We start from the raw sequence: 25,138 nt of genomic DNA on the forward strand, positions 1-25,138 counted from the left end.
TTTAAAAACTACCTCATCAATAACCAGTTACCAAAGCATGGCATGGCCCAATGAAATTTACATGATTACTTCCTAAAGAGTAAATTTAAACAGAACTTTATAGTGATAAAATGGTAATACATTATGAAAGTTTCTGCCTCCAAAAAAATGTAAATCTTCAACTAGCCAGTTATAACCCTTGAACAGAAAATTATTTTTGAGAAATATGCTTCAATGGTTGAATATACATGTCTTCCACTTTATGAGCTGATGTGATATGAAAGTACCACTGGGCATAAATTATACATGATTACATTTAAGGAACTTTAACGCTTATGACTCACACTTTGTTTTGCCTTTATTTCAGTTCTTGCTTACCGAGACGAACGTAGAAATCACTGTGATATGCTGTGTCCCAAGCAGCCAGAGGAAACCTTTGCACAGGAAGAAGCAACAAGGAAGAAAATCACTTAGATGCCAGAAGAGAGAAATGAAAAAAAGAAGGGGGTAAGGAAGGAGGAGAAGCAAACACTACTCCTTTTGCATAGGCTTTCTCATTAGCTTGTCAACAAAAATGTCACATGTACAAAATCAGATATTAAAATCATCAATTCATTAAAAACTCTAGTATCGAAATGGTAAAGTAGAATTTCCTAAAAGGGGTCAAAGTTACATAACAAAACACTAACAATTAGAAAAAACTATTCTTCTTAAGTAATATGAACACATTTATCAATGATGCAAATAGCCACCTATGAGAGCAAGGAAAAATTTCTGCTGTGTGTGTATGTTAGTCACTCAGTGCTGTCTGACTCCTTGCAACCCCATGGACTGTAGCCCGCCAGGCTCCTCTCCATGGGATTCTCCAGGAAAGAATACTGGTGTGGATAGCTACTCCCTTTTCTAGGGGATTTCCCGACCCAGGGATCAAACCCAGGTCTCCTGCATTCCAAGCAAATTCTTTACCATCTGAGCCACCAAGGAAACCCCACTGTATACTACTGAATTAAATCCACTTTAAATTCTGAGAGAATTTGAGAGATCCTACTATACCTGCTAATTTGAAGAGAAAATCAGAGTAAAGACCTTAATTCCTGTCTATGTGGAAGCAACAAAGGGAAGGGTAAGAACTAGAAGGAAAACTGAAGAATTATATTTGGTCTAAGAATAGCTTTAATAATTCTATTATTGCTATTGTTTAGTCACTCAGTCATGTCTGAAGCTTCTGCCATGCCATGGACTGTAGCCCACCAGGCTCCTCTGTCCATTGGATTCTCCAGACAAGAATACTGGAATGGGCTGCCATTTCCTTATCCAGGGGATCTTCCTGACCCATGGATTGAATCTGTGTCTCTCACGTTTCCTGAATTGGCAGGTGGATTCTTTACCAAGTCACCTGGGAAGCCCCTTAATAATTCTACTTCCAAATTAAATCCCAAATCCAAGGACTTATCCTCTTTCTCCTGGACCACTTCAACAGTCTTCTGAGCAGTTCAAATTTTTTATGGCTTTCATCCATTCACCGGACCAATTACAGACAGAGAAATGATTTAAAAATATAAAGTAGTCAGTCATTCCCTTGTTTAAATCCCTTAACTGCGTCCCTGTGCCCTTGGAGTTAAATCCTGACTCCTTACCAGGACACGCAAGTCCCCATGTTCTGGCCCCCACCCACCCTCAACAGCCCCTCTTCACCTCAATCTCCTCTCACTCAACCGAGCTCCAGTCACACAAGCCTTAGGATATTTTCTAGAATATACTAAAGTCTCTGCCACCTCGGGAAACCTGGAAGACTCTTGTGTCCCTACTCGACTACAGCAGGCTTTTTCTTTTCCCTCAAGTACCAGCCTCCAGGAAACCTCAAATATCCAACACGCGTGCCTTCCTTGACCACCATGGTTAAAGTAAACTTGTCCTGCTCACCCTCATCAGCACATTCTTTGATTCCTTCAAAACACATTTAAACAATTCATCATTTAATTCATGCCTCTGATGATTTTTTTCTTCCTTCCTGCTCTCCTCCCTCCCTTCCTTCTCTTTTCTTCCACCTTATTATTTTGACCAGGGATCATATGAGGGCAAAAAAGGCAAAGAAAAAGTAGCATATCAAGATGTCCAAGACATATAATATAGACTTCCTATAACTCATTGCCTGAGGAAATGTGCTAATTCTTTTACAAGGTTCGCATCAACAGGGAAGGTAAGTGTAGTGTTCTAAATACAAACTGATGAAGCATTAGGAATTATCTAAAAACTTAAACAGAGGAATATGATTATGACCTGAAACTTCCTTTTCTTAGGTTTTTAACTGTTTAAAACATTTTTACATTTACTTTTTGAATAATCATTATAAGAAATAATTGATAGAAACAGCTTTTCAAGGAAATTCTGATATGAATACCAAACATCACCTAATGCATAAGTAAAATTAAAATTGAATAAAATTCAGGAAAGTGTTTCTGTCATATTCTGGAGGGCTTAACATAATTATATCCATATTTTGAGAACATTTCTAAATTTTCATTTTGTTTAACAGATAATTGATTTTTAAGCTTTTTGATGTTAAAAAAAAAAAATCCAGCGAGGGCTACTTTGGTTTTTCAAAGTTTATTATAATTTTTGAAGACCTGGTTACTTATTTGTATCCACTTAAAAAAAAAAAACACGGCTTAATAAAGTTAATTCAAACTCTATAAGAATGTCAGCATTTAATATATGAATAATGCTAGAATGTATAAAGAAATCAGCCTGAGCACTGATTAACAAAGATATTTTTCTATTTTTTATTCAAAGATTAGAGAAGGAAATGGCAACCCACTCCTTAGAACCTTAGGCCATCAGGTTGTAGTCTTGAGTCTATTCCTGATATTCAAGAAAAACTAATTTCCAATAATTTCCAATTTTCTAGGGGATCTTTCAAAGACAGAGTCCAGTAAATAACATCTTCTGAAGAAATAATTCTACACATAAAAATGAATCTTTGAATATAACTGTGTAAGCCCATTTGCTTGTTAATGAGTATACTACCCAAAGCAATTTATAGATTCAATGCAATCCCTATCAAGCTACCAACGGTATTTTTCACAGAGCTAGAACAAATAATTTCACAATTTGTATGGAAATACAAAAAACCTCGAATAGCCAAAGCTATCTTGAGAAAGAAGAATGGAACTGGAGGAATCAACCTGCCTGATTTCAGGCTCCACTACAAAGCCACAGTCATCAAGACAGTATGGTACTGGCAAAAAGACAGAAATACAGATCAATGGAACAAAATAGAAAGCCCAGAGATAAATCCATGCACCTATGGACACCTTATCTTTGACAAAGGAGGCAAGAATATACAATGGATTAAAGACAATCTCTTTAACAAGTGGTGCTGGGAAAACTGGTCAACTTGTAAAAGAATGAAACTAGAACACTTTCTAACACCATATACAAAAATAAACTCAAAATGGATTAAAGATCTAAATGTAAGACCAGAAACAATAAAACTCCTAGAGGAGAACATAGGCAAAACATTCTCCAACATATATCACAGCAGGATCCTCTATGACCCACCTCCCAGAATATTGGAAATAAAAGCAAAAATAAACAAATGGGGCCTAATTAAACTTAAAAGCTTCTGCACAACAAAGGAAACTATTAGCAAGGTGAAAAGACAGCCTTCAGAATGGGAGAGAATAATAGCAAATGAAGCAACTGACAAACAACTAATCTCAAAAATATACAAGCAACTCCTACAGCTCAATTCCAGAAAAATGAATGACCCAATCAAAAAATGGGCCAAAGAACTAAATAGACATTTCTCCAAAGAAGACATACAGATGGCTTAACAAACACATGAAAAGATGCTCAACATCACTCATTATCAGAGAAATGCAAATCAAAACCACTATGAGGTATCATTTCACACCAGTCAGAATGGCTGCGATCCAAGTCTACAAGCAATAAATGCTGGAGAGGGTGTGGAGAAAAGGGAACCCTCTTACACTGTTGGTGGGAAAGCAAACTAGTACAGCCACTATGGAGAACAGTGTGGAGATTCCTTAAAAAACTGGAAATAGAACTGCCTTATGACCCAGCAATCCCACTGCTGGGCATACACACCGAGGAAACCAGAAGGGAAAGAGACACGTGTACCCCAGTGTTCATCACAGCACTGTTTATAATAGCCAGGACATGGAAGCAACCTAGATGTCCATCAGCTGATGAATGGATAAGAAAGCTGTGGTACATATACACAATGGAGTATTACTCAGCCATTAAAAAGAATACATTTGAATCAGTGCTAATGAGGTGGATGAAACTGGAGCCTATTATACAGAGTGAAGTAAGCCAGAAAGAAAAACACCAATACAGTATACTAACGCATATATATGGAATTTAGAAAGATGGTAACAATAATCCTGTATACGAGACAGCAAAAGAGACACAGATGTATAGAACAGTCTTTTGGACTCTGTGGGAGAGGGAGAGGGTGGGATGATTTGGGAGAATGGCATTGAAACATGTATAATATCATGTATGAAACGAGTCGCCAGTTCAGGTTCAATGCACGATACTGGATGCTTGGGGCTGGTGCACTGGGATGACCCAGAGGGATGGTATGGGGAGGGAAAAGGGAGGAGGGTTCAGGATGGGGAACACATGTATACCTGTGGCAGATTCATTTCGATATATGGCAAAACCAATACAATATTGTAAAGTTTAAAAATAAAATTAAAAAATAAAATAAAACAAAATGCTAAAAAAAAAAAAGTTGATCACTATCTTCTCTAAAAAATAAAACAAAAAAATCCGTATCTACTTATTCATTCGCTCAGTCATGTCCAACTCTTTGCCACCCCATGGACTGCAGCACACCAGGCCTCCCTGTGATCACCAACTCCCGGAATCCACCCAAAACCATGTCCATTGAGTCGGTGATGCCATACAACCATCTCATCCTCTGTCATCCCCTTCTCCTCCTGCCTTCAACCTTTCCCAGCATCAGGGTCTTTTCAAATGAGTCAGCTCTTCGCATCAGGTGGCCAAAGTATTGGAATTTCAGCTTCAACATCAGTCCTTCCAATGAACACCCAGGACTGATCTGGTTGGATCTGTGTTGGATCTCCTTGCAGTCCAAGGGACTCTCAAGAGTCTTCTCCAGCACCACAGATCAAAAGCATCAGTTCTTCAGCACTCAGCTTTCTTTATAATTCAACTCTCACATCCACACATGACTACTGGAAAAGCCATAGCCTTGACTAGACGGACCTTTGTTGGCAAAGTAATGTCTCTGCTTTTTAATATGCTGTCTAGGTTGGTCATAATTTTCTTTCTAAGGAGTAAGCATCTTTTAATTTCAAGGCTGCAATCACCATCTAATTACTTAGATCTAATTACTTTGATCACTCCATTAAAAAATACTTGCAATTCCTTTAAACTTTCAGTGAACTAAAATAAGATTTATCTAAGTTTTGAATATTGGACTTGACACCTTTCCCTCCTTACACCCAGGTTATACATCATTATAGTTTTTCATTGCTAATAATATCTTCTAAAATTATCATGTTCTTCAAATTTTGGATGCCATTAATCTAAGAAGTATTATAATTGTGTTGTTCTATGCAACATTAATAAAGGAGTTTAACAGAACACTCCATATACAGCAGGGACCCAAAAGGCCACAGACTGAATATAATAACCATGTGCACCATGGAAAGTGACAGCAGGAGAGCCTGCTTGTCTCAACCTTGACCACAGATGAGGGTGGGGGGGAAACATGTCCCCTGGGAACTGGAACCATAAAGGCAATGCTTATGCAGGTCTGAAAAATATGAATTCACCAGTGTGGTTCAAAAACTCCTAGACAAAGAATATAATGTACACGGGCTCAGGTTAATAGTGCCCCCAGTGAGTGGCAGAAGCAAACACAAATCCTTCCTGCAAGAACTCAGCTTCTCAATCCAGACCCACAGCAATTGTAAGATGGCTCTGATTGTAGGATTTGTCTCAATTTCAGAGTTGATGAATTGCAAGAGAAAAACGTGCATCCTAGAATTGACGGAACACTACATGTTCTCTAACTGTTCACTGCTGTTCACAGGAATGCCATTTTTACCCCTGAACTGTCATCAGGTACCCAGAGGCCTTCCCGTACATTGTTGGTCTGCAGACCTTATTACACTGTTACTGGAGTTGCTGTGTAGACAATCACATACTCTATACAGAATGACACTTTTGATTTTTGTCTACCAACCTAATAACTTTTCTTTTTTATTTTTATTATTCTTACTCTTATTTTTTCCTTATTTTATTATCTTGTAACAGTACACGCCTAAATAGAAATGATGCTAGCAGACATATTTGTTTCATTATTTTAAAGGAATGCTATTAACATTTTACCATTTAATAAAATTTCCTGTAGGTATCTGGTACATATTCTTTATTAAATTAAGAAAGTTTTTGTCATGAATCATCTGTAATTAATATTTTTACCTCGTCCATCAAAACAAAATGTCTTTCTTCCAATCTACTAGTGTGGTTAATGATATTCATGGATTTCCTAAGTTAAATCATCTTTGCACTTATGGGATCAAGCCATCAGGTTCAGAAATTTTTTTTAATCTGATGATAGTTTTCACATTGATTCATTTAGCAAATAATTTATCTAGATTTTCTGCATCTATGTTTTAGATGAAGCTGTCTTATAATTTTCCTTTCTTATATACCTGCTATTTTGTTATGATGTCAAGGTTATACTAGCCTCATAAAATGAACTTACAACTTTATATATGTTTTTTTCATTCTCTCAAACAATCTCTGTAAGATGGGGTTATCTCTTTCTTGAAGTTTTGGTAAAATCTGTCTGGAAAATTATCTGGACCTGGTGGGTTTTGCATGTTTATGTGTGTATGTATATGAAAGGCAAAAGACGGAGATTTTAAACTGGATTCAATTCCTTTAATAATTATGGTTCTACTCAAGTTTTTGTCTTAAGTGAGAATTTTAACCTATATTTTTCTGGGACATCATCTATCTTATCAGGGATTTTTAATTACTGGTATAAAACTGTAATTCTTAAAGTAATATTTTAAAAATCTGTAGCAATGTTTTTCCTTCTCTCTTTCATTTTGTTCCTGATTAAACCTGTAAAATACTACTTCATTATTTATCCATATTTTCATAAAAATTATTTATGATTTTTTGTCAACCCTTTACTTCTTTCGATAAAGGACAGAAATGGTATGGACCTAACAGAAGCAGAAGATATTAAGAAGAGGTGGCAAGAATACACAGAAGAACTGTACAAAAAAGATCTTCACAACCCAGATAATCACGATGGTGTGATCACTCACCTAGAGCCAGACATTCTGGAATGTGAAGTCAAGTGGGCCTTAGAAAGCATCACTATGAACAAAGCTAGTGGAGGTGATGGAATTCCAATTGAGCTATTTCAAATCCTGAAAGATGATGCTGTGAAAGTGCTGTACTCAATATGCCAGCAAATGTGGAAAACTCAGCAGTGGCCACAGGATTGGAAAAGGTCAGTTTTCATTCCAATCCCAAAGAAAGGCAATGCCAAAGAATGCTCAAACTACCGCACAATTGCACTCATCTCACATGCTAGTAAAGTAATGCTCAAAATTCTCCAAGCCAGGCTTCAGCAGTATGTGAACCATGAACTTTCAGATGTTCAAGCTGGTTTTAGAAAAGGCAGAGGAACCAGAGATCAAATTGCCAACATCCGCTGGATCACTGAAAAAGCAAGAGAGTTCCAGAAAAACATCTATTTCTGCTTTATTGACTATGCCAAAGCCTTTGATTGTGTGGATCACAATAAACTGTGGAAAATTCTGAAAGAGATGGGAATACCAGACCACCTGACCTGACTCTTGAGAAACCTATATGCAGGTCAGGAAGCAACAGTTAGAACTGGACATGGAACAACAGACTGGTTCCAAATAGGAAAAGGAGTACATCAAGGCTGTATATTGTCACCCTGCTTATTTAACTTCTATGCAGAGTACATCATGAGAAACGCTGGACTGGAAGAAGCACAAGCTGGAATCAAGATTGCCGGGAGAAATATCAATAACCTCAGATATGCAGATGACACCACCCTTATGGCAGAAAGTCAAGAGGAACTCAAAAGCTTCTTGATGAAAGTGAAAGAGGAGAGTGAAAAAGTTGGCTTAAAGCTCAACATTCAGAAAACGAAGATCATGGCATCTGGTCCGATCACTTCATGGGAAATAGATGGGGAAACAGTGGAAACAGTGTTAGACTTTATTTTTCTGGGCTCCAAAATCACTGCAGATGGTGACTGCAGCCATGAAATTAAAAGACACTTACTCCTTGGAAGGAAAGTTATGACCAACCTAGAAAGCATATTCAAAAGCAGAGACATTACTTTGCCAACAAAGGTCCGTCTAGTCAAGGCTATGGTTTTTACAGTGGTCATGTATGGATGTGAGCATTGGACTGTGAAGAAAGCTGAGCGCCGAAGAACTGATGCTTTTGAACTGTGGTGTTGGAGAAGACTCTTGAGAGTCCCTTGGACTGCAAGGAGATCCAACCAGTCCATTAAAGAAGATCAGGCCTGGGTGTTCTTTGGAAGGACTGATGCTAAAGCTGAAACTCCAATACTTTGGCCACCTCATGTGAAGAGTTGACTCATTGGAAAAGACTCTGATGCTGGCAGGGATTGGGGGCAGGAGGAGAAGGAGACGACAGAGGATGAGGTGGCTGGATGGCATCACTGACTTGATGGATATGAGTTTGAGTGAACTCCAGGAGTTGGTGATGGACAGGGAGGCTTGGTGTGCTGTGGTTCATGGGGTCGCAAAGAGTTGGACACGACTGAGCAACTCAACTGAATTGAACTTTGCTTCTTTATTTTCTATTAAAATCTTTTTGCTCTTAATCCTTTATCCTTGTTATACTTCCTTTTCTCTGTTATTCTTTTTCTAACTTCTTAATTTAGCTGCTTAGTTCATGAATTTTCAGCAATTTTTAAATTTCTTCTACCAAACACCTTAGTGCTACCACTGGACTCGGATTCATTTTTAATTTGAAACCCTCTGCTTTAGGAAGAGAGAGCTCCCTAGTGCTCAGAGTATTATAAATTCAGACTCTAGCAGCACATGAAGGTGAGGCTTGCAATTTTGATTTCTACAGAGAGATGCTTCCCCCCTTGGCGCAATAACTAGGCAGAATCAGATAAGATTTGTTGCCCCATATTGGTAAACAGATTCTTTTTCTGATACACCTCTCCATTGAGAAAAATTGGAAATGAACGCCAAGTTTAAAATTTCATTCTGTCTCTACTCAGACATTTATTAAGAAAGTACTTTGCTGAATACACTCTTGAAACAGTACTCCCCCATGACTCTAATGGAGTATTTAACTTCCCCAAACAATATTTACCCCAACTAGTACATTAGATATGTTGTTGACCTGTGGTTGTTTGTAATCTGTCCCCTGCCCCTGCCAGAATTTACGCTCCAAGAGAAGAGGGGCTTCATTTGACTGGGTATTTGCAAAGCAATGAAACAAGACTTTCCATTTTTTAGTCAGACTCATGTTAAGGCAAAAGCAAAATCCTTCGCAAAAAATGAGATAGAGCACAGATACTGCTTTCCTCTGAACTATGACAGGTACATAGCCATCACAAATCTCTCAGAGGACATCTTTATGGGTATGAAATGTATCATATGAGAAAAGTACCCTGCAAACACAGTGTGTACAGCTTAAAGAGTATACAGTGAGCACTCATGTAAGCACAGCTGAGGTCATGAAATACAAGAATGTCAGAATCAAGATGCCCCTGCCAGGTGCCCCACTTTTATCACCAGCCCCTCACCTCCCCCAGAAGTAACCATTATTTTGACTTAATGACCCCATCCATCTACCACAAAATACTCATTCTTAGAGAATCAAGAATTAACTTGATGGAGAAAAATTATCATCAGAGATATTAATTATGTTTCAGCCTTAAGAAACTATTTTATCTCACTACCCACCTAGGAGACTCTAGAAAACACTTTGAATTAGCAGATATAAGAAGAATTACAACAATTAGAATCACAACTTTTCCAGAATATTAACTGTGCTGTAATATATCCAAGAAGCTGTTTAAGGAAACATATACATCAGAGAATACCCTTATAATCATTACCAGCAACCTGAAGGGCATTTAGGATGACAGAATTTAACATCTCTACCAACTTAAAAAAGGAGACTCAAACCTTTCAAGTTCTTTCTTTTGTCCTCCAAATGCAATCACAGTTCTAATAGCCGCTAAGACCTCTTCACTCTTCAGCTACTGCTCCAGCTTTTGCATATGCCAAAAGTTCTTTATCAGTAAATGAAGACAGTATCTGTTTAAAAATGCAATTGCAGATAATTTAAATTTTTTAACAAGTTAATTTTACCTTTTGTACACAAATGCTGCTGGTACATAGTATACTGTACTGTATATAAATCTTTTACTCGTCTTTGGTTATAAAGTCCTATTTTTTAGTATACATATTGTAGCCATTTCTTTTTGGACTGAGATGGTATATAATAAAGTAAAATTTCAACTTTCTCACTATACCCCATGGATTCTTATACAAATAAATAAATCTGGGACTCTGGGGGAGATTTTACGTCTTAAAAAGAAGTGTATACTCTAAACATCAATAAATACAGAAAATGGGGCAGTATATCAAAAAAAATAGGTGTACTCAACATGGCAGTTGCTATTTATACTCTGGTTCAGAAACACCAAGGTAGGAGGCCAGGAGAACACAGGGGACCCAGCACTGTGCAGTGACAGGACCTCGAGGAGGTTTCCAATGGCAGGGAAGCAGAGCTCCTTCTACCAGGGCTTCTGAGCGCGACATTGGGCCACCGTGGAGGTCTCTTTCATGGACGCTCTTTGATTTTTCTGTTTGGTCCCTGAGCATCTGTTCTCTGGAAGGAACAGTACTGGGTCCTTTATATACACAGGATCTCCTTCACCGATTTTTCTCAATTATACCAAGAAGTAGGCATTATTTTCCCCCCTCAATACATGAGGAAATGGAACGAAAAAGAGGTAAAGTCATTTGCTAGTAAGTGAAATATCCAGGATTTAAGGCTTCACAGCATGAATCAATGGCCACTGGAGTGAATCTCTTTCTAAAACCAGTCACTGATGTATAGAACAGTCTTTTGGATTCTGTGGGAGAGGGAGAGGGTGGGATGATTTGGGAGAATGGCATCGAAACATGTATATCATATATGAAACGAGTCGCCAGTCCAGGTTCGAAGCATGATACTGGATGCTTAGGGCTGGTGCACTGGGACAACCCAGAGGGATGGTATGGGGAGGGAGGAGGGAGGAGGGTTCAGGATGGAGAACACGTGTATAAATGTGGTGGATTCATGTTGATATATGGCAAAACCAATACAATATTGTAAAGTTAAAAAATAAAATAAAATTAAAAAAAAACAAAAAAACAAAAAAACAACAACCAGCCACTGACATGTGTGGAATCCCAGAGGGCCCTGTGATTAAAACGGAATCAACTGGCGTGGGCAAAGGAGCACTATTTTTACCTGAAATTTACTTTCAATAAATAATTTATAGCATCTGTGGACTCATTTGTGTAAGTAATAACAGTCTATTCCTTCTTGTCATAAAAAGTTCAAAGCTGTTTTGATTTTAAGAGTGCATTTCTTCCTCTGCTGTGTGCGAAAGTAAAGGAGCTACGACAGATATAGGAATGGGTGAGTGAGGGCAAACGAGCCTTTACTAACCAGGTTCTATGTGCAGATGTTGTACTCTATGCGCCTTATTCTTTGGTACCCAAACAACAACCCTCTGATGCTCTAGACCTTCCTGACCTCTCAAAATGACCTGCCTAGGGCTGCCCTATCACATCTGCCAGAATTGCTCACAGCGCTGGGCCTGATCCAGGGAGATCACTGTCATGCCTGAACAAACAGGTCTGCATAAGGCAAGAGGTGCATACAATACAGTTTAGCTCTGTTTCTCTGCTCTTGTTGAAAACCTCAACCATCAACCACACCAGAAGCAGCTGACAAAAGAAGATTAGCAGAACTATTTTTGACTTAGGAGTTTCAAAACATGCTATTCTAATTTATTGTTGAAATATCAAGTACCATTCCAACTGATTCAGTAAACCTGGCTTCTCTATGAGCTTCCATAATGATAAGCATATCCTTAGGCAAGAATACAGTAGAATGTTCATGAAGTGTTTTGTTTTTTAACAGATCATGTCTATTGAAAGAAAAAAAACACTTTCAAATACTCTCTGCTGCTGCTAAGTCGCTTCAGTCGTGTCCAACTCTGTGCGACCCCAGAGACGGCAGCCCACCAGGCTCCCATGTCCCTGGGATTCTCCAGGCAAGAACACTCTCAGGGATGTGAAAAGTCAACTTTACTGTTCCTCTAATATAAAATAACAGAATGGTGATACTTCCATTATTACAATCACCCACCTAAACGATATGAAATTTCACTAACTCATCCCTTCTTCCAAAGGCCGCTAATTTTTTTTTAACAAAGCCTAATTGCACTAGTGCCAGACACATGAAATTGTTATTCCTCTTAAATTAAAAGCTAACACAGGCCACTTTATATTGTGCAAACTAGTACATTCAGAAGCAATAGTTTTGACCATGACAGATGTTTTGGCCTTCATCTTTGTCCCTTTTTTCTAGTGCTCAGTGTAGGTTTTTATTTCATTTTGTTTGGGATAATTTATACATGCTTTATTTTTTTTTAACTTGTTACTCTGAGATAATTGTAGACACAAAGGCAGACAGTGTAGACACAAAAGTAGACACTAAGGAAGACAGTCAGATCCCATAAACCCTTTATCTGGTGTTCCCCAAACAACATCTCCAACATCTCTTCAGAACATCATCCCAGCCAAAAATTTAACACTTAACATTAATTCGATGTTATTCAGATTTACCAGTTTTACATGCACTCGTGTGTGTGTGTTAGTTCCAAGCAATGTGATCCTGTTAGATTCCCGTGACGACAGTCACAATACAGAATGACTCCATCACAAGGATCCCTCGGTCCTGCTTTTTGTAGCCACAGCCACCTCCTCTCCTACTCCTCGTTTCTCCCCTCCACACCATCCCTAACACCTGAAAACCACTAAACTGTTCTGCCTGTTTGTCATTTCAAAAATATTATATAAATGGAGCATAAGGTATGTGACCTTTCGGGACTGGCCTTTTTCACCAAGTGCAAATCTCTAGAGACTCATCCAGGCTGTGTATGATCAGTACTGCTTTCCTTTTATCACTGGATGTACCACAGCTGCTCAACCAGTAACCTGTTTAAGAGTGTCTGGGGTTGTTTCAGTTTGGGGCTATTACCGATACAGCTGCTATGAACACCTGAATACAGATTGAGTGAATACACGAACATAATTTCTCTTAGATAAATGTCCAATACAACTGCTGGATTGTATGGTAATTGCATGTTTAGTTTTATAAGAAATCGCAAACTATTTTTTCAGGCTGAATACCATTTTACACTCCCACCAATAATGAGTGACCCTGTTTCTCTGCATCTCAGCAGCATTTGGGGTTTCACTTTTATTTTAGCCATTTTGGTAGATGTATAATGCTATCTCATTGAAGTTTAATTTGCTTTTCACTGACGACTAACGCTGTTAAACAACCTTTCATGTGCTGACCTGCCACCTGTATAACCTCTCTGATGACGTTTGTTCATCTCTTCTGCCCATTCCCTAACTGGTTCATTCGGGGTTGTTTTTTTTCCTTAATATATATATATTATTGAAGTATAGCTGACTTACAGTGTCTCAGGTACACAGCAAGGTGATGCAGTTATACATAAACACACATTATTTTTCAGATTATTTTCCATTACAGGTTATTACAGGATATTGACTATAGTTCTCTGTGCTATACGGTAAACCTTTGTTGCTTGTGGCATATTTATTTTTTAATTAGAAATCAAGGATTCTATTTATCCTAAGTCAAACAAATGGAATCAAAATGTCATCAATTTTTTTTCAGTTGGGCAAAAGTTTATGTTTTCTAAAAAATATATATTATACATACTATTTATATATATGTAGACAAAAGCTTTTCTACTATGCTCGATAAAGGCTTGAGAAAGAACATTAAAAAAAAAAAGAGAGATGGATAAATTGGAAAACACAAACTAAATGAAATGCCAGCACTGAATAAGAAATAGAAAGTGAAACAAACTAAATAAAATTAAAGATCATTATACAGTCCAGTGGTTTTGAAACATGGTTACTTATTAGAAACATATCTGGAACTCTGGAGGAAAAAAGCAATACCTGGGCATTGGTATTTTTCAAAAAATTCCAAGATAATTCTAATACGTATCTGGATTTTAAAAAGTGATTACAGGTTTTTCTATTAAATAGTTTTGGTGATTTTTAACTATCAAATTTTGAGAGTTCCTTATATATTGGATAAAGACTAATCCTTTGTCAGATATACGACTTGCATGTTACTTTTTTCCCAGCTTGTAGCTTGTTTTTTCATCTCCTTTACATGGTTTTTACAGAGCAAGAGTTCCCGCTTTTGGGGGAAAGCAGATAAAGTCTTCCTTCTTCTAGGGGAGGTTGTATAAAATTGGTGTCAATTCCTCTTTAAATGTCCAGTAAATTTTTCCAGTAAGAGTTGCCTGCGCCTGGAGAACAGGAGCTCAGAACTTACAGAATAGATTTCTTTAATCACTGTTTCATCTTAGTTGTTCTGCATGTCACAATATTCATAGGTGACATAAAAATCTACTGGTATCAACATTTTGCCACTTTTAATTCTGGGTTCAATCACCAAATATGATTTAGAAATCTCCTGGGAAAAGAAAGGCCCAAATTCCTGCTCTTTCTGTTGTTCCTTTTCCCTTCCTGATGCTCCAATATGCCTTGTATCACTTTCCTTCTGTTTGAAGAACTTCATTTAGCCAGTCTTTAATAGGAGGTATGCTAATGGAAAGTTCCTCTATAGTCTTCCATGATCTGGGAATGTTTTTATCTCCCCCATTATTCCTAAAAAATACTTTAACCAATTATCCACAGTTGACAGGTCTTTTCTTTAAGCACTTGAAAAATACTTTGCTACTTCCTTCTGGTCTTTATGGTTTCAGATAAGAAATATATTGTCATTCAAATTGGTGTTGCCTGTAGGTAATGTGCTGTTCATCTTAAGCCAATTTCAACTTTTTTCTTTGTCTTTAGTTTTCAATGATTTAACTATGATGTGCTTTAGCATGGATTTCTTTGGGTTTATCCTGTTTGAGGTTAGCTTAGCTTCTCGGACTTGAAGGTTTGTCTTTCACAAACCTTGGATATTCTCAGCAATTATTTCTTCCAATATTCCTTCAGCCTCACTTCTCTCCTTTCTTTTGGGACTCTGGTGGTCACAAATGTTCTATATCATATTACTGTCCCACAGGTCCCTGAGGCTCTTTTCATTTTCTGTTTCGTGCTGGGCGACTTGTATTGTTCTATTTCCAGTCCACTGACTCTATCCTGTCCTCTCCACTCAACAAGAGTTGCCCCTCCATCGTGACTTTTGTTCTACGGCTGTACCTTTCAGTTATCTAATTCCATTCTGTCCTTTTTTCTTAATTTCTTTTTCACTGCTGATATTTTCTGTTTCCTTTTGTTTTAGGATAATTGGTAATTGATTAGTGAAGCATTTTTCTGATGACTATTCCAAAATCCATGCCAAACAATGCTGACATAGGAATTGTATCAGCGCCTGTCAGTTAAGTGTTTTTTTCTCATTCAAGTTGTGATTTTCGAGGTATGACAAGTGGTCTTCTTTTAACTATATTCTGGGCGTGGTGTCTATTATGTTAGGAGACTCTGGGTCCTATTTAAAGTCTTTTATTTTAGCAAGCTGTTACCCTTTGGGGATTTAGCATATAATTCTTAACCCACTAGAGAAGGAAATGGCAACCCACTCCAGTATTCTTGCCTGGAGAATCCCATGGATGGAGGAGCCTGGTAGGCTACACTCCTACAAAGTCGCAAAGAATCGGACAGGACTGAGTGACTTCACTTTCACTTTCACTTTCTTAACCTACTTCTGTGAGTTAATTTACATTCAGAGTGTTTGTGGTATTACTTTCGTCAGCATGGTTTGTCTGCAGTTGCTGGGGCCTCTGCTTCTGCTACCTGAGGGAGTGAAAGTGTTCTTAAGGTTGGACCACCTCAGTAGGAGTAGGATATGGTAGTTTTCCCTCCCTTTGCCCCCAGCTGACCCAGTGTCTCTGGGCGGGGTTAGAGAATTGCATGCAAAGATCAAAAGAGGCTTTCTGGAGTAGGAAGCTTGCTAGGGCCAAGCCTCTTCCTGGTCTGCCTTCTTGCCCTGGTGCCTCTGAGTTACAGAAGAGAGTCTCAGAATCACAAGGACAAAGCAGCTTCCTCCACCAGGCCTCATTTCTTTTTTAGTAAGACTGACAACCAGACAATTAACCTAGATGTCCATCAGCAGACGAATGGATAAGAAAGCTGGGTACATATACACAATGTAATATTACTCAGCTATTACAAAGACTACATTTGAATCAGTTCTAATGAGGTGGATGAAACTGGAGCCTATTATACAGAGTGAAGTAAGCCAGAAAGAAAAACACCAATACAGTATACTAATGCATATATATGGAATTTAGAAAGATGGTAATGATAACCCTGTATGCGAGACTGCAAAAGAGACACAGATGTATAGAACAGTCTTTTGAACTCTGTGGGAGAGGGCGAGGGTGGGATGATTTGGAAGGATGGCATTGAAACATGTATATTATCATATGTGAAATGAATCGCCAGCCCAGGTTCAATGTATGATACAGGGAGCTCGGGGCTGGTGCACTGGGATGACCCAGAGGGATGGTATGGGGAGGGAGGTGGGAGGGGGGTTCAGCATGGGGAACACATGTACACCCGTGGCGGATTCATGTCAATGTATGACAAAACCAAACAATATTGTAAAGTAATTAGCCTCCAACTAAAATAAATAAATTTATATTAAAATTTTTTTTAAGAAAATATTAAATAGTATCTGAAGTAATGCACAATTAATTATCAAAAGATTAACTTATTGCTTTTCCCCCTAACTTAACTAGAACAAACATCAATATATTTTAGAACAGTTTTTCAGCAAATACTGATATGAAGAATCTGCCACTTGACTTGCCTAACATTCTAGTAAACAGAAAAATCAATTAACACAAAGGCTTTTGCCAAATATTTCAGATGATGCAGTTTAGCCAAGAACACCATTCAAACATTGTGTTAGTCTGAACAATAGATTAATAAGAGTTCTCAGAACTTCAATTTCTTCCTCTGTTAAATGAGATAATGTCTAAACTTTACAACAACATGTATTTCATGCCTTTGAAGAAGAAGATAATATGATGGAATGAGGGGGAAAATATTCTGTAATATTCTACAAACTTCTACTTCACATGTAGAAAATATTATAGCTAAATATTGCAAAAAGTGTAACTAACATTTACTAATTTGGGGGGAGATTAACATATGTTGTTATTTTATACTCTGAAATTCCCTGGGGTTATTTAACCTAAAAAAAGTGGAACCTGGGTAACAAGGTCCTACTGTATAGCACAGGAAATGGTATTCAATAGCCTGTGATAAACCATAATGGAAAAGAATACGAAAAATAATGTATATATATGTATATCTGCATTACTTTGCTGAGCAGCAGAAATTAACACAACATTGTAAACTAACTGCATTTCAACAAATTTTTTAAAAAAGATAAAAAAAGATGTATTTGCCTGACACAGTAGATACTTTAAAAAATGGCAGTTACCATTTATAACAGAAAACAATATCCATCCCACAGGGTTAAATTTTTTAATTTTTTAATACAGCCTGATTTGTTTTGTGTTAGGCTTCGGTTTGCTTGGCCCTCCGTTATTCTACATCCTTTTGCCATGTGAATGTGTAGTGCTGTCTCTCATTTCTCTTTTTCTCTAAGAAACTACATACCAGGCCAATCTCTCCATGGCCACCTACACTTACAGGAAATCAATTTAGAATGAACACCACACCCAGTCTCAAGAGAAAGGCCTCCCTGCGGAGGTGGGGAGGGCCATCTGCATTGCTTTGCTTTCGTGACAGAGAGGGAACCACAGACCTCAGACGTACATGCATAAGGGGCTAGAAAAAACCTCTTTTTAAAAAACTGTCTTCACACCAATGGACTTAAGTATGTACAAACACAGAGCCATTGATAATGCTGACAAAACTGTTCTGCCAACAAAATAAATAAAATCTACAAAAACACTGACATCAGTAATGGTAACTGAATGGGACTTACGTGTTAGTCACTGAACTTGAAGCTCTACTTGTGAACAGGGAACTATCTACCGAGAACACAGCTCTCTGAGAGCCGAGCATGCCTTTTGCATGAAGGCAGAGAAGGAGATGGGAGAGCTCCATCTCTCCCTTCCCCCAGTAACAGCACAGAGTCTGGGTGGGCACAACTCAGTGAGCTCACAACTGCCTATTCCCACTGATTATGAACAGATTTAACACCAAGATTTATCAGAAGATTTAACGTCATCGTCAGTGTCAGGGTCATCATGTGACAGAAACAGCCTTCTACTGGAGGAGTTGTGGGGTGCTTTTTGAGGGTGGAGACAGTTTAATAGCCTGGATTCATAGGCTTCACACCTACCTTTGCCCAGACAGCAGCTGACAGGCCAAGAACAGGACTGATGGCCAGAATCACAAGGGTGAGCTTCCAACCTTTTGTAAATCCTATTATAAAACCGGTGAAGAATGTTGCCATTGCCTGAAAGAACATTCCGATTTTGTCACCAATTCCTTCATTAATTTTGGAGACGTCACTGAAAGAACAGTGTTAGAAATAAACATCAGGATTATGAACACCAGAACTTTTTTCCTGAAGCTAGTTGAGTGTTTGTTTGTTTGTCTCAGTGTGGGGTAAATCAGTTTACATCTAGGATTTTGCTCAGGAACATCCCCAGCAAGTATCATGTCACCGCCCTAATGCTCACTCCCACAGGATGTCTTGGGTCTGGCAAGTCCAACCCCTCATTCACTACCAGTCATGCGGGACCTCTTCATGCCCTGCCAGGGTTCTGGGAACGAAAAGACGCATGAGGCACGATCAAGACTCAGAAGGAATTTAGTTTCAGAATTACTTTCAGATTTTATGACCTCACTTCCATTGTAAAAGAATAAGAAGCACACGTCAGAGTTCGACACACACCCAGGTACTTACTCTGTGAGGCGGGTGTTAAGTTCTCCAACGTCATGCACGTCAAACCAGCCTATCTCCTGTTGCATGATGGCATGAAAAAACTGTTTTCTGATTCTGTGTACTTGTCTTCCAGCAGCCAGACACCAGAACAAGACCTGGATGTAAGCAGCAATAAGCACGCCCGCACCAATTCCAGAGTAATAGTAGGCGTACCTGAAAAACAACAAGAAAGCTGCACACATGTCACTTTCTCATCCATGCACTGTCCCCAGCAGACCACCCGCCCTGCCTTTCAGTCATCTGGCAATCTTGCCCTCCTTCAAAGCAGAGCTGATGGTCAGGATCCAACTACGGCGATCCTGGAAGAATGTCATGGTGAAGAGTGTGCTTACTGTTTTGGCTCAAATCCCAGCTCTTAACTGCTATACAGGCTGACTTCACCTTTCTAAGTCCCAGTTTTCTAACTGGCAAAATGGAGATAAGAACTGTAACACAGTGGGACTTCCCTGCAGTCCAGCAGTTAAGACTCTATGCTTTCATTGCCAAGGGCATGGGTTCAATCCCTGATTGGGGAACTAAGATCCTGTATGCCTTATAACATGACCAAGAAAAAGAACTGTAACAGTTATAAAAACACTTGCGTCTGTCCCTGGCACGCAATTAGCATGGAGAGAAAGCCAGTTATTGTGAAAGACGTGAGTGGTGCCTAAAAGCATCACAGCATTAGGTGAGGTCTACCAGTGTCATCCCGCACACCTGGATTACCCCGATATCAGCTGATGAAAACTGGGATGGTTTCTGCACACTGGGGAATGGAAAGAAGGGACAGAACTTGCCAGAAAGTGAAACCAAGAGACGGAGATGGTCACCTGACCTTTTGGGTTATTAATCTGCCAAGAGACAACTGAGAACAAAAAATGTTTTTATACCATCTGCCCAACTGGCCAGCATGAGTTATCCTGAAATGCTTAATGAATCAAGTAGCAGGCCCCTAGTTTAAATTCTAATGATAAAAAGAATGAGCATCTTCTAAAACCAGACCCTTGATCAACTAGAAATGCCAAATTTGTATTTCTTTATCTGAGTCTTCATACAGAAAAAAGTGAACAACTCATGTGCTTCACTAAGCAATTACTTTTTAAGTAAAAACAAACATTCAAAAATGAAATACAGGATTCTAATATTCCCACTTTTAAAAATTCACAACTTGCCACCCTCAAAGAAAAAACTTGTATGGATCATGCAAAAACTATAAAAATGGTGATGTAATAATCAGATAGTTGCTGATGTCAATGCTCACAGCCTGATGTAAACGTATCTTCCCCAAGTTATACCTGGTAATGTACAATGTATTTATCAGGGAAGATAGAATTAGAATACTAAATTTTAGTTAATAGATAACTCAGTATTTATTATCCAAGTGTTAATGATGCAGCAAGAGATAGCTAAAAAGAAGCCTCATTTAACAAGTGGAGTGTGCTTTGAAAATGAGCTAATGTATTGTAAGCCACCAGTCTACATTTACTCAGGAAAAAATACCTGTATTTAAGCATTTATAAGATGATTACTGGCTCCCCGGGCGGTTCAAATGGTAAAGAATCCACCTGCTATGCGGGAGACCTGGGTTCGATCCCTGGGTTGGGAAGATTCCCTGGAGAAGCTAACAGCCACCCACTCCAGTGTTCTGGCCTGGAGAATTCCATGGACAGAGGAGCCTGGCAGGTTACAGTCCATGGGGTCACAAAGAGTTGGACATGACTGAGAAACTTTCACTTTCAAGATGGTTATAAGACACTGTTTTTCATCAATATTAAAAAAGTGCCTCTCCATAAGAGTATCTGGAGGTGTTTGCTTCTCAACTTTCAAAATATGGTCAAATATGTCCATTTTCTTCAAACCTACTAGAGTAGGATTAGGATTAGGATTACAAGATAATGTACAATCATTTTCTTCTGAATCACTAACTCATGCCTTTGGACATGTTTTATAAGCTGTTCTGAGAGCAAACTTCAAGGTAAGTAAATCATTAATGAAAGCTTCCAAAGTGAATTAAGGTTAACAGGGCTATATTTATTCTGAATGCCTTGTTTCATTGTTCAGAATAAGATGCTATATTTAAAAAAATCCTGTTAACTGATCTCATTATATCATGACTAAAGCCAGCCAAGAAGGAAACTAATAATACAAAGCCATTGCATATAATGTGATTCTTAACTGCATTTTAAACAAGCTCACTTTGAATCCCTCTAATTTCCCTGCAGATGATATTCTATATTTACCAATGCACACATCAGGCTGATCCAGGCTCAGCCTTCACCTTAGAGTGTCTTATGCAGCAAATTCTTTTAAGAAAAAAACCTACATTGTATCCTCCTAAAAAATGAACAATGATGTTGCTCCCCTCAAAACTTTGAATCTTTATTATAATAGTGCAAAAATTTTAACCGTATTACAATTGGATTAAGACAGAAAGACTTAACAATAGTAGAAAAATATCTACTTACGTGGTCATTTCCTTCTCCAGCTTCTTGCCATATTCTGTTCTTAATATAGTACCTAGTTCACCTCAAAACAAACATACACTGTTATGTCTCTTTATTTTCCATTAAAATATGCATATAAATAGAACTTCCTCCACAGTCCAGTATTAATAATCTGCCTTCCAATGCAGGGGACGTGGGTTCAATCCTTGGTCAAGGAAGTAAGATCCCATATGCTGTGCATGACAACTAAGCCCGCACGCTCTGGAGCAGGCATGCCACAACTGGAGAAGCCCACGTCCCCAACAGGAAAAGCCCACGCACCCCCCAAAAAATCCCACATGCCGCAACTCAGACCCGGCACCGACAAATGAGGAAATTTCAAAAAGATAAGCATATAAAAATGAATCAAACTTGTGTCACTTACCAACTTACACAAAAATAGGTCAAACTAATTTAATTGTAATTATCTATAAGCATCAGGGCATCTGTGCAAATCCTTTACTACTGGCTGTAATGCAACCACACACACACTAAGTTCAGTGAAGCTTATGTGCAAGAAGAAAGCTGCATTGATTACGAAGGAGTCTGTCAGGAGAGATACTAGTGTCCTTGGATTAAAATGTTTTATGAAATACCACTCCAAGATGACATGGAGAAAAATATTTTCTGTGGGCTTTGTCCTGATAAATATCAGTGCAGACTTGACCCTAAACCATTTAGTATTTCAAACTGAACACCACATTTCTTCAGTTTTTATTTTAAAAACGTAAGATACAAAGAAGAATGTAATAAACACCAGTGAGCTCATTATGCAGTATTAGCAAATGTTAACATTTTAGGACAAGGTACATCAAAACTCTAACACCTCCCTACACACACACACACACACACACACACACACACACACACACACGTGCGTGCATGCACTAGCCACTGTTCATATTCTGGTGTGAATTTTTTTTCGGATTTTATTTTCTATATGCAAGTATACACAGACATGCTCATTTCAAAAGACAGAATCACAGTTCACATTCAGTGGCCAATTTTCCATGTCAGTACATGTGTATATGGGGCCTCCCCGGTGGCTCAGTTAGTAAAGAAGATGTCTGCAATATGGGAGACCTGCGTTTGATCCCTGAGTTGGGAAGATCCCCTGGAGAAGGGAATGCCTACCCACTCCAGTATTCTGGTCTGGAGAATTCCATGGAAAGAGGAGACTGGCAGGCTATAGACCACTGGGGGTCGCAAAGAGTCAGACACGACTGAGTGACTTTCACATGTGTGTATATGTGTATCTTTGTTTTTTCAAAGTTTCATCTATTTCAGTTGCTTCCAGTCTTACTGTTACATGCAATGCCGCATTAAACATACCTGTCCACATATATTATATATGGTGAATATTTTTGTAGGATACATTATCATAATCAAGATGGCCAGATCAATGCGGGGAGCATGCTTTAAATCTTGTAGTCATTTCAAAAGTTACGATGCAACCTAAGAGGGCCTAGTTCAGGTGAGTGTGCTCTTGACAGGTATGGGAAAGAAGAGGAAAAGTTTTTCTGGAAAAGAGAACAACACTGCATGTGTGAAGAATGAGTAAGCTGCTTTGGCAGGAGTATGGGTGTGTTGTGTGGAAGGAAGGAGGTAGATACATGGTTGAAAAGATCATCTAGGCTCCCTAGGTATGGTATATAAAAACTAGTAGACATTATGTGTATATGAGTGTACATGTATATATATGTACATGTGTGTATATATTTACCTATATATGCTTTTCTTCAGATTCTCCAACAGATTGAGTAGAGTTCCCTGTGCTACACAGTAGATCCTTGTTGGTTATCTATTTTATATCCAGTAGTGCATTCATGATAATCCCAACCTCCTAATTAATCCCTCCCCAACAAGAAAAGTCAAATATTTAAGTGCAGCTTTTATTTTAATAAAATGCTTGCTTAGATTCTTGACCACTTTCTCCTCTGGCTTCCAGCACCTCATCCTCCTCGTCTTCCCATAACTCTGATCCCTCTCTCTTAGTCTTATCCACCAGTTCCTCATGCCCTCTCCTCCCTCCATGCTGCTGCCTCTCAGAATTTTACACTCACTCCCAGGGTGGCCTCTACCACTTGCGCAGCTTCAGTGACTCCTGCATCTGTCTGGGCACCACTCAAATCCTCTCCTTCCTCACAGCTAATGTCTGGTTCAGGTCTCCATCACCTCTTAGATCTGCTCTAACAAGAGCCTCCTAACTGGCTTTTCTAATCCCATCAAGTCTTTATCTTGCCACCACATCTTCTATTTGGGAACAAAAATATAATTAAATTGCCTCTGTTAATAACCTTAAATGACAGTCCACTGGATAAAGGACAAAGTCCAAGAGCCATACATGCCCTATTAATTCCTTTACAATCTTACCACAATAAGCCACACAATGACTTCCCAGATTTTTTTTTATCCCCACCCTTTCTCCTCATCCCAGTAGCTAGGGCACTATGCAGCCACCATCTGGGGTTGGGGGTAGGGGGCGAGGATACCACAGCATAAAAGGAAACAGAGCCCAGGTCTGCTTGATCATCACGTTCCTGAAGCCTTTGCCCTTGGGATTGGAGAGGAAACAGGGCATGACAAAAGATGCTGCTTCAATTTCATGAGACTAAGCTCTGTGCTTTCAGACGAAAAGCTACTGTCCACATACTGAGATGAGATGGAGGGGAGAAGTGCTGACAGCTTTCCTCCTCTAAGCCCTCCTTCATTCTCCTCTCTCTACCTGCACTGCCTTTTCCTAGTCTTTCTCCTGGAAAAGACTGGTCCTTCACGCATGAGCTCAGTATGACCTCTTCCTAAGTGGCTTATCTCCAGCAGGGTGACTCACAGGGTTCCAGAGTAACTGACACACGATTCAGCTGACTAAGTCAACCCTAGAACAGACACGCCACGGGTCATACCCATCTCCTCCTGCCGTTTCCACGGGTGTGAGCGCCTGAGAACACAACTATGTCATTTACCTTTGTACCCCTGGTGCACAGCCTGCTGCTCTGTCTGCTGTACCTGCGCCTGTTCCAAAGACGTTCAAGGATTTCACAGAGCCAGCAACACGCAGACCATTTATAAGAATATGCCAACAATCATTCTATTTTGTACATGTGTCTTGCATATTGTGGGGTTAAACAGAGATACAGCAGACTACCACCTTACTACCTGGGGTAAGGAAGGCCTTTTCTAAAACCAAGCAAGACCACAAAGAAACCTACCACTGAACAGGCTTCTGCCTGCAATGCAGGAGACTCAGGTTCAATTCCTGGGTCAGGAAGTTCCCCTGGAGAAGGAAATGGCAACCCACTCCAAAATTCTTGTCTGGGAAATCCCATGGACAAAGGAGCCTGGCGGGCTACAGTCCATGGGGTTAGAGTTACAAGAGT

At 39.0% G+C, this 25,138-nt stretch overlaps 1 protein-coding gene across 1 annotated transcript in view; it reads right to left on the reverse strand.

Moving 5' to 3' along the window:
* The window catches only part of LOC129659030 (ATP-dependent translocase ABCB1-like), a 99,704-nt gene that overhangs the window by 44,055 nt on the left and 30,511 nt on the right, over nt 1–25,138 (reverse strand). Inside the window, 5 exon segments of the mRNA XM_055590029.1 lie at nt 10,215–10,279; nt 10,281–10,346; nt 18,691–18,862; nt 19,261–19,452; nt 21,744–21,795. Of these exon segments, the coding sequence (XP_055446004.1) occupies nt 10,215–10,279; nt 10,281–10,346; nt 18,691–18,862; nt 19,261–19,452; nt 21,744–21,795 (547 nt within the window).

This window comes from Bubalus kerabau, chromosome 8 (genome assembly GCF_029407905.1).
Source record: "Bubalus kerabau isolate K-KA32 ecotype Philippines breed swamp buffalo chromosome 8, PCC_UOA_SB_1v2, whole genome shotgun sequence".
Taxonomy (NCBI): domain Eukaryota; kingdom Metazoa; phylum Chordata; class Mammalia; order Artiodactyla; family Bovidae; genus Bubalus; species Bubalus kerabau.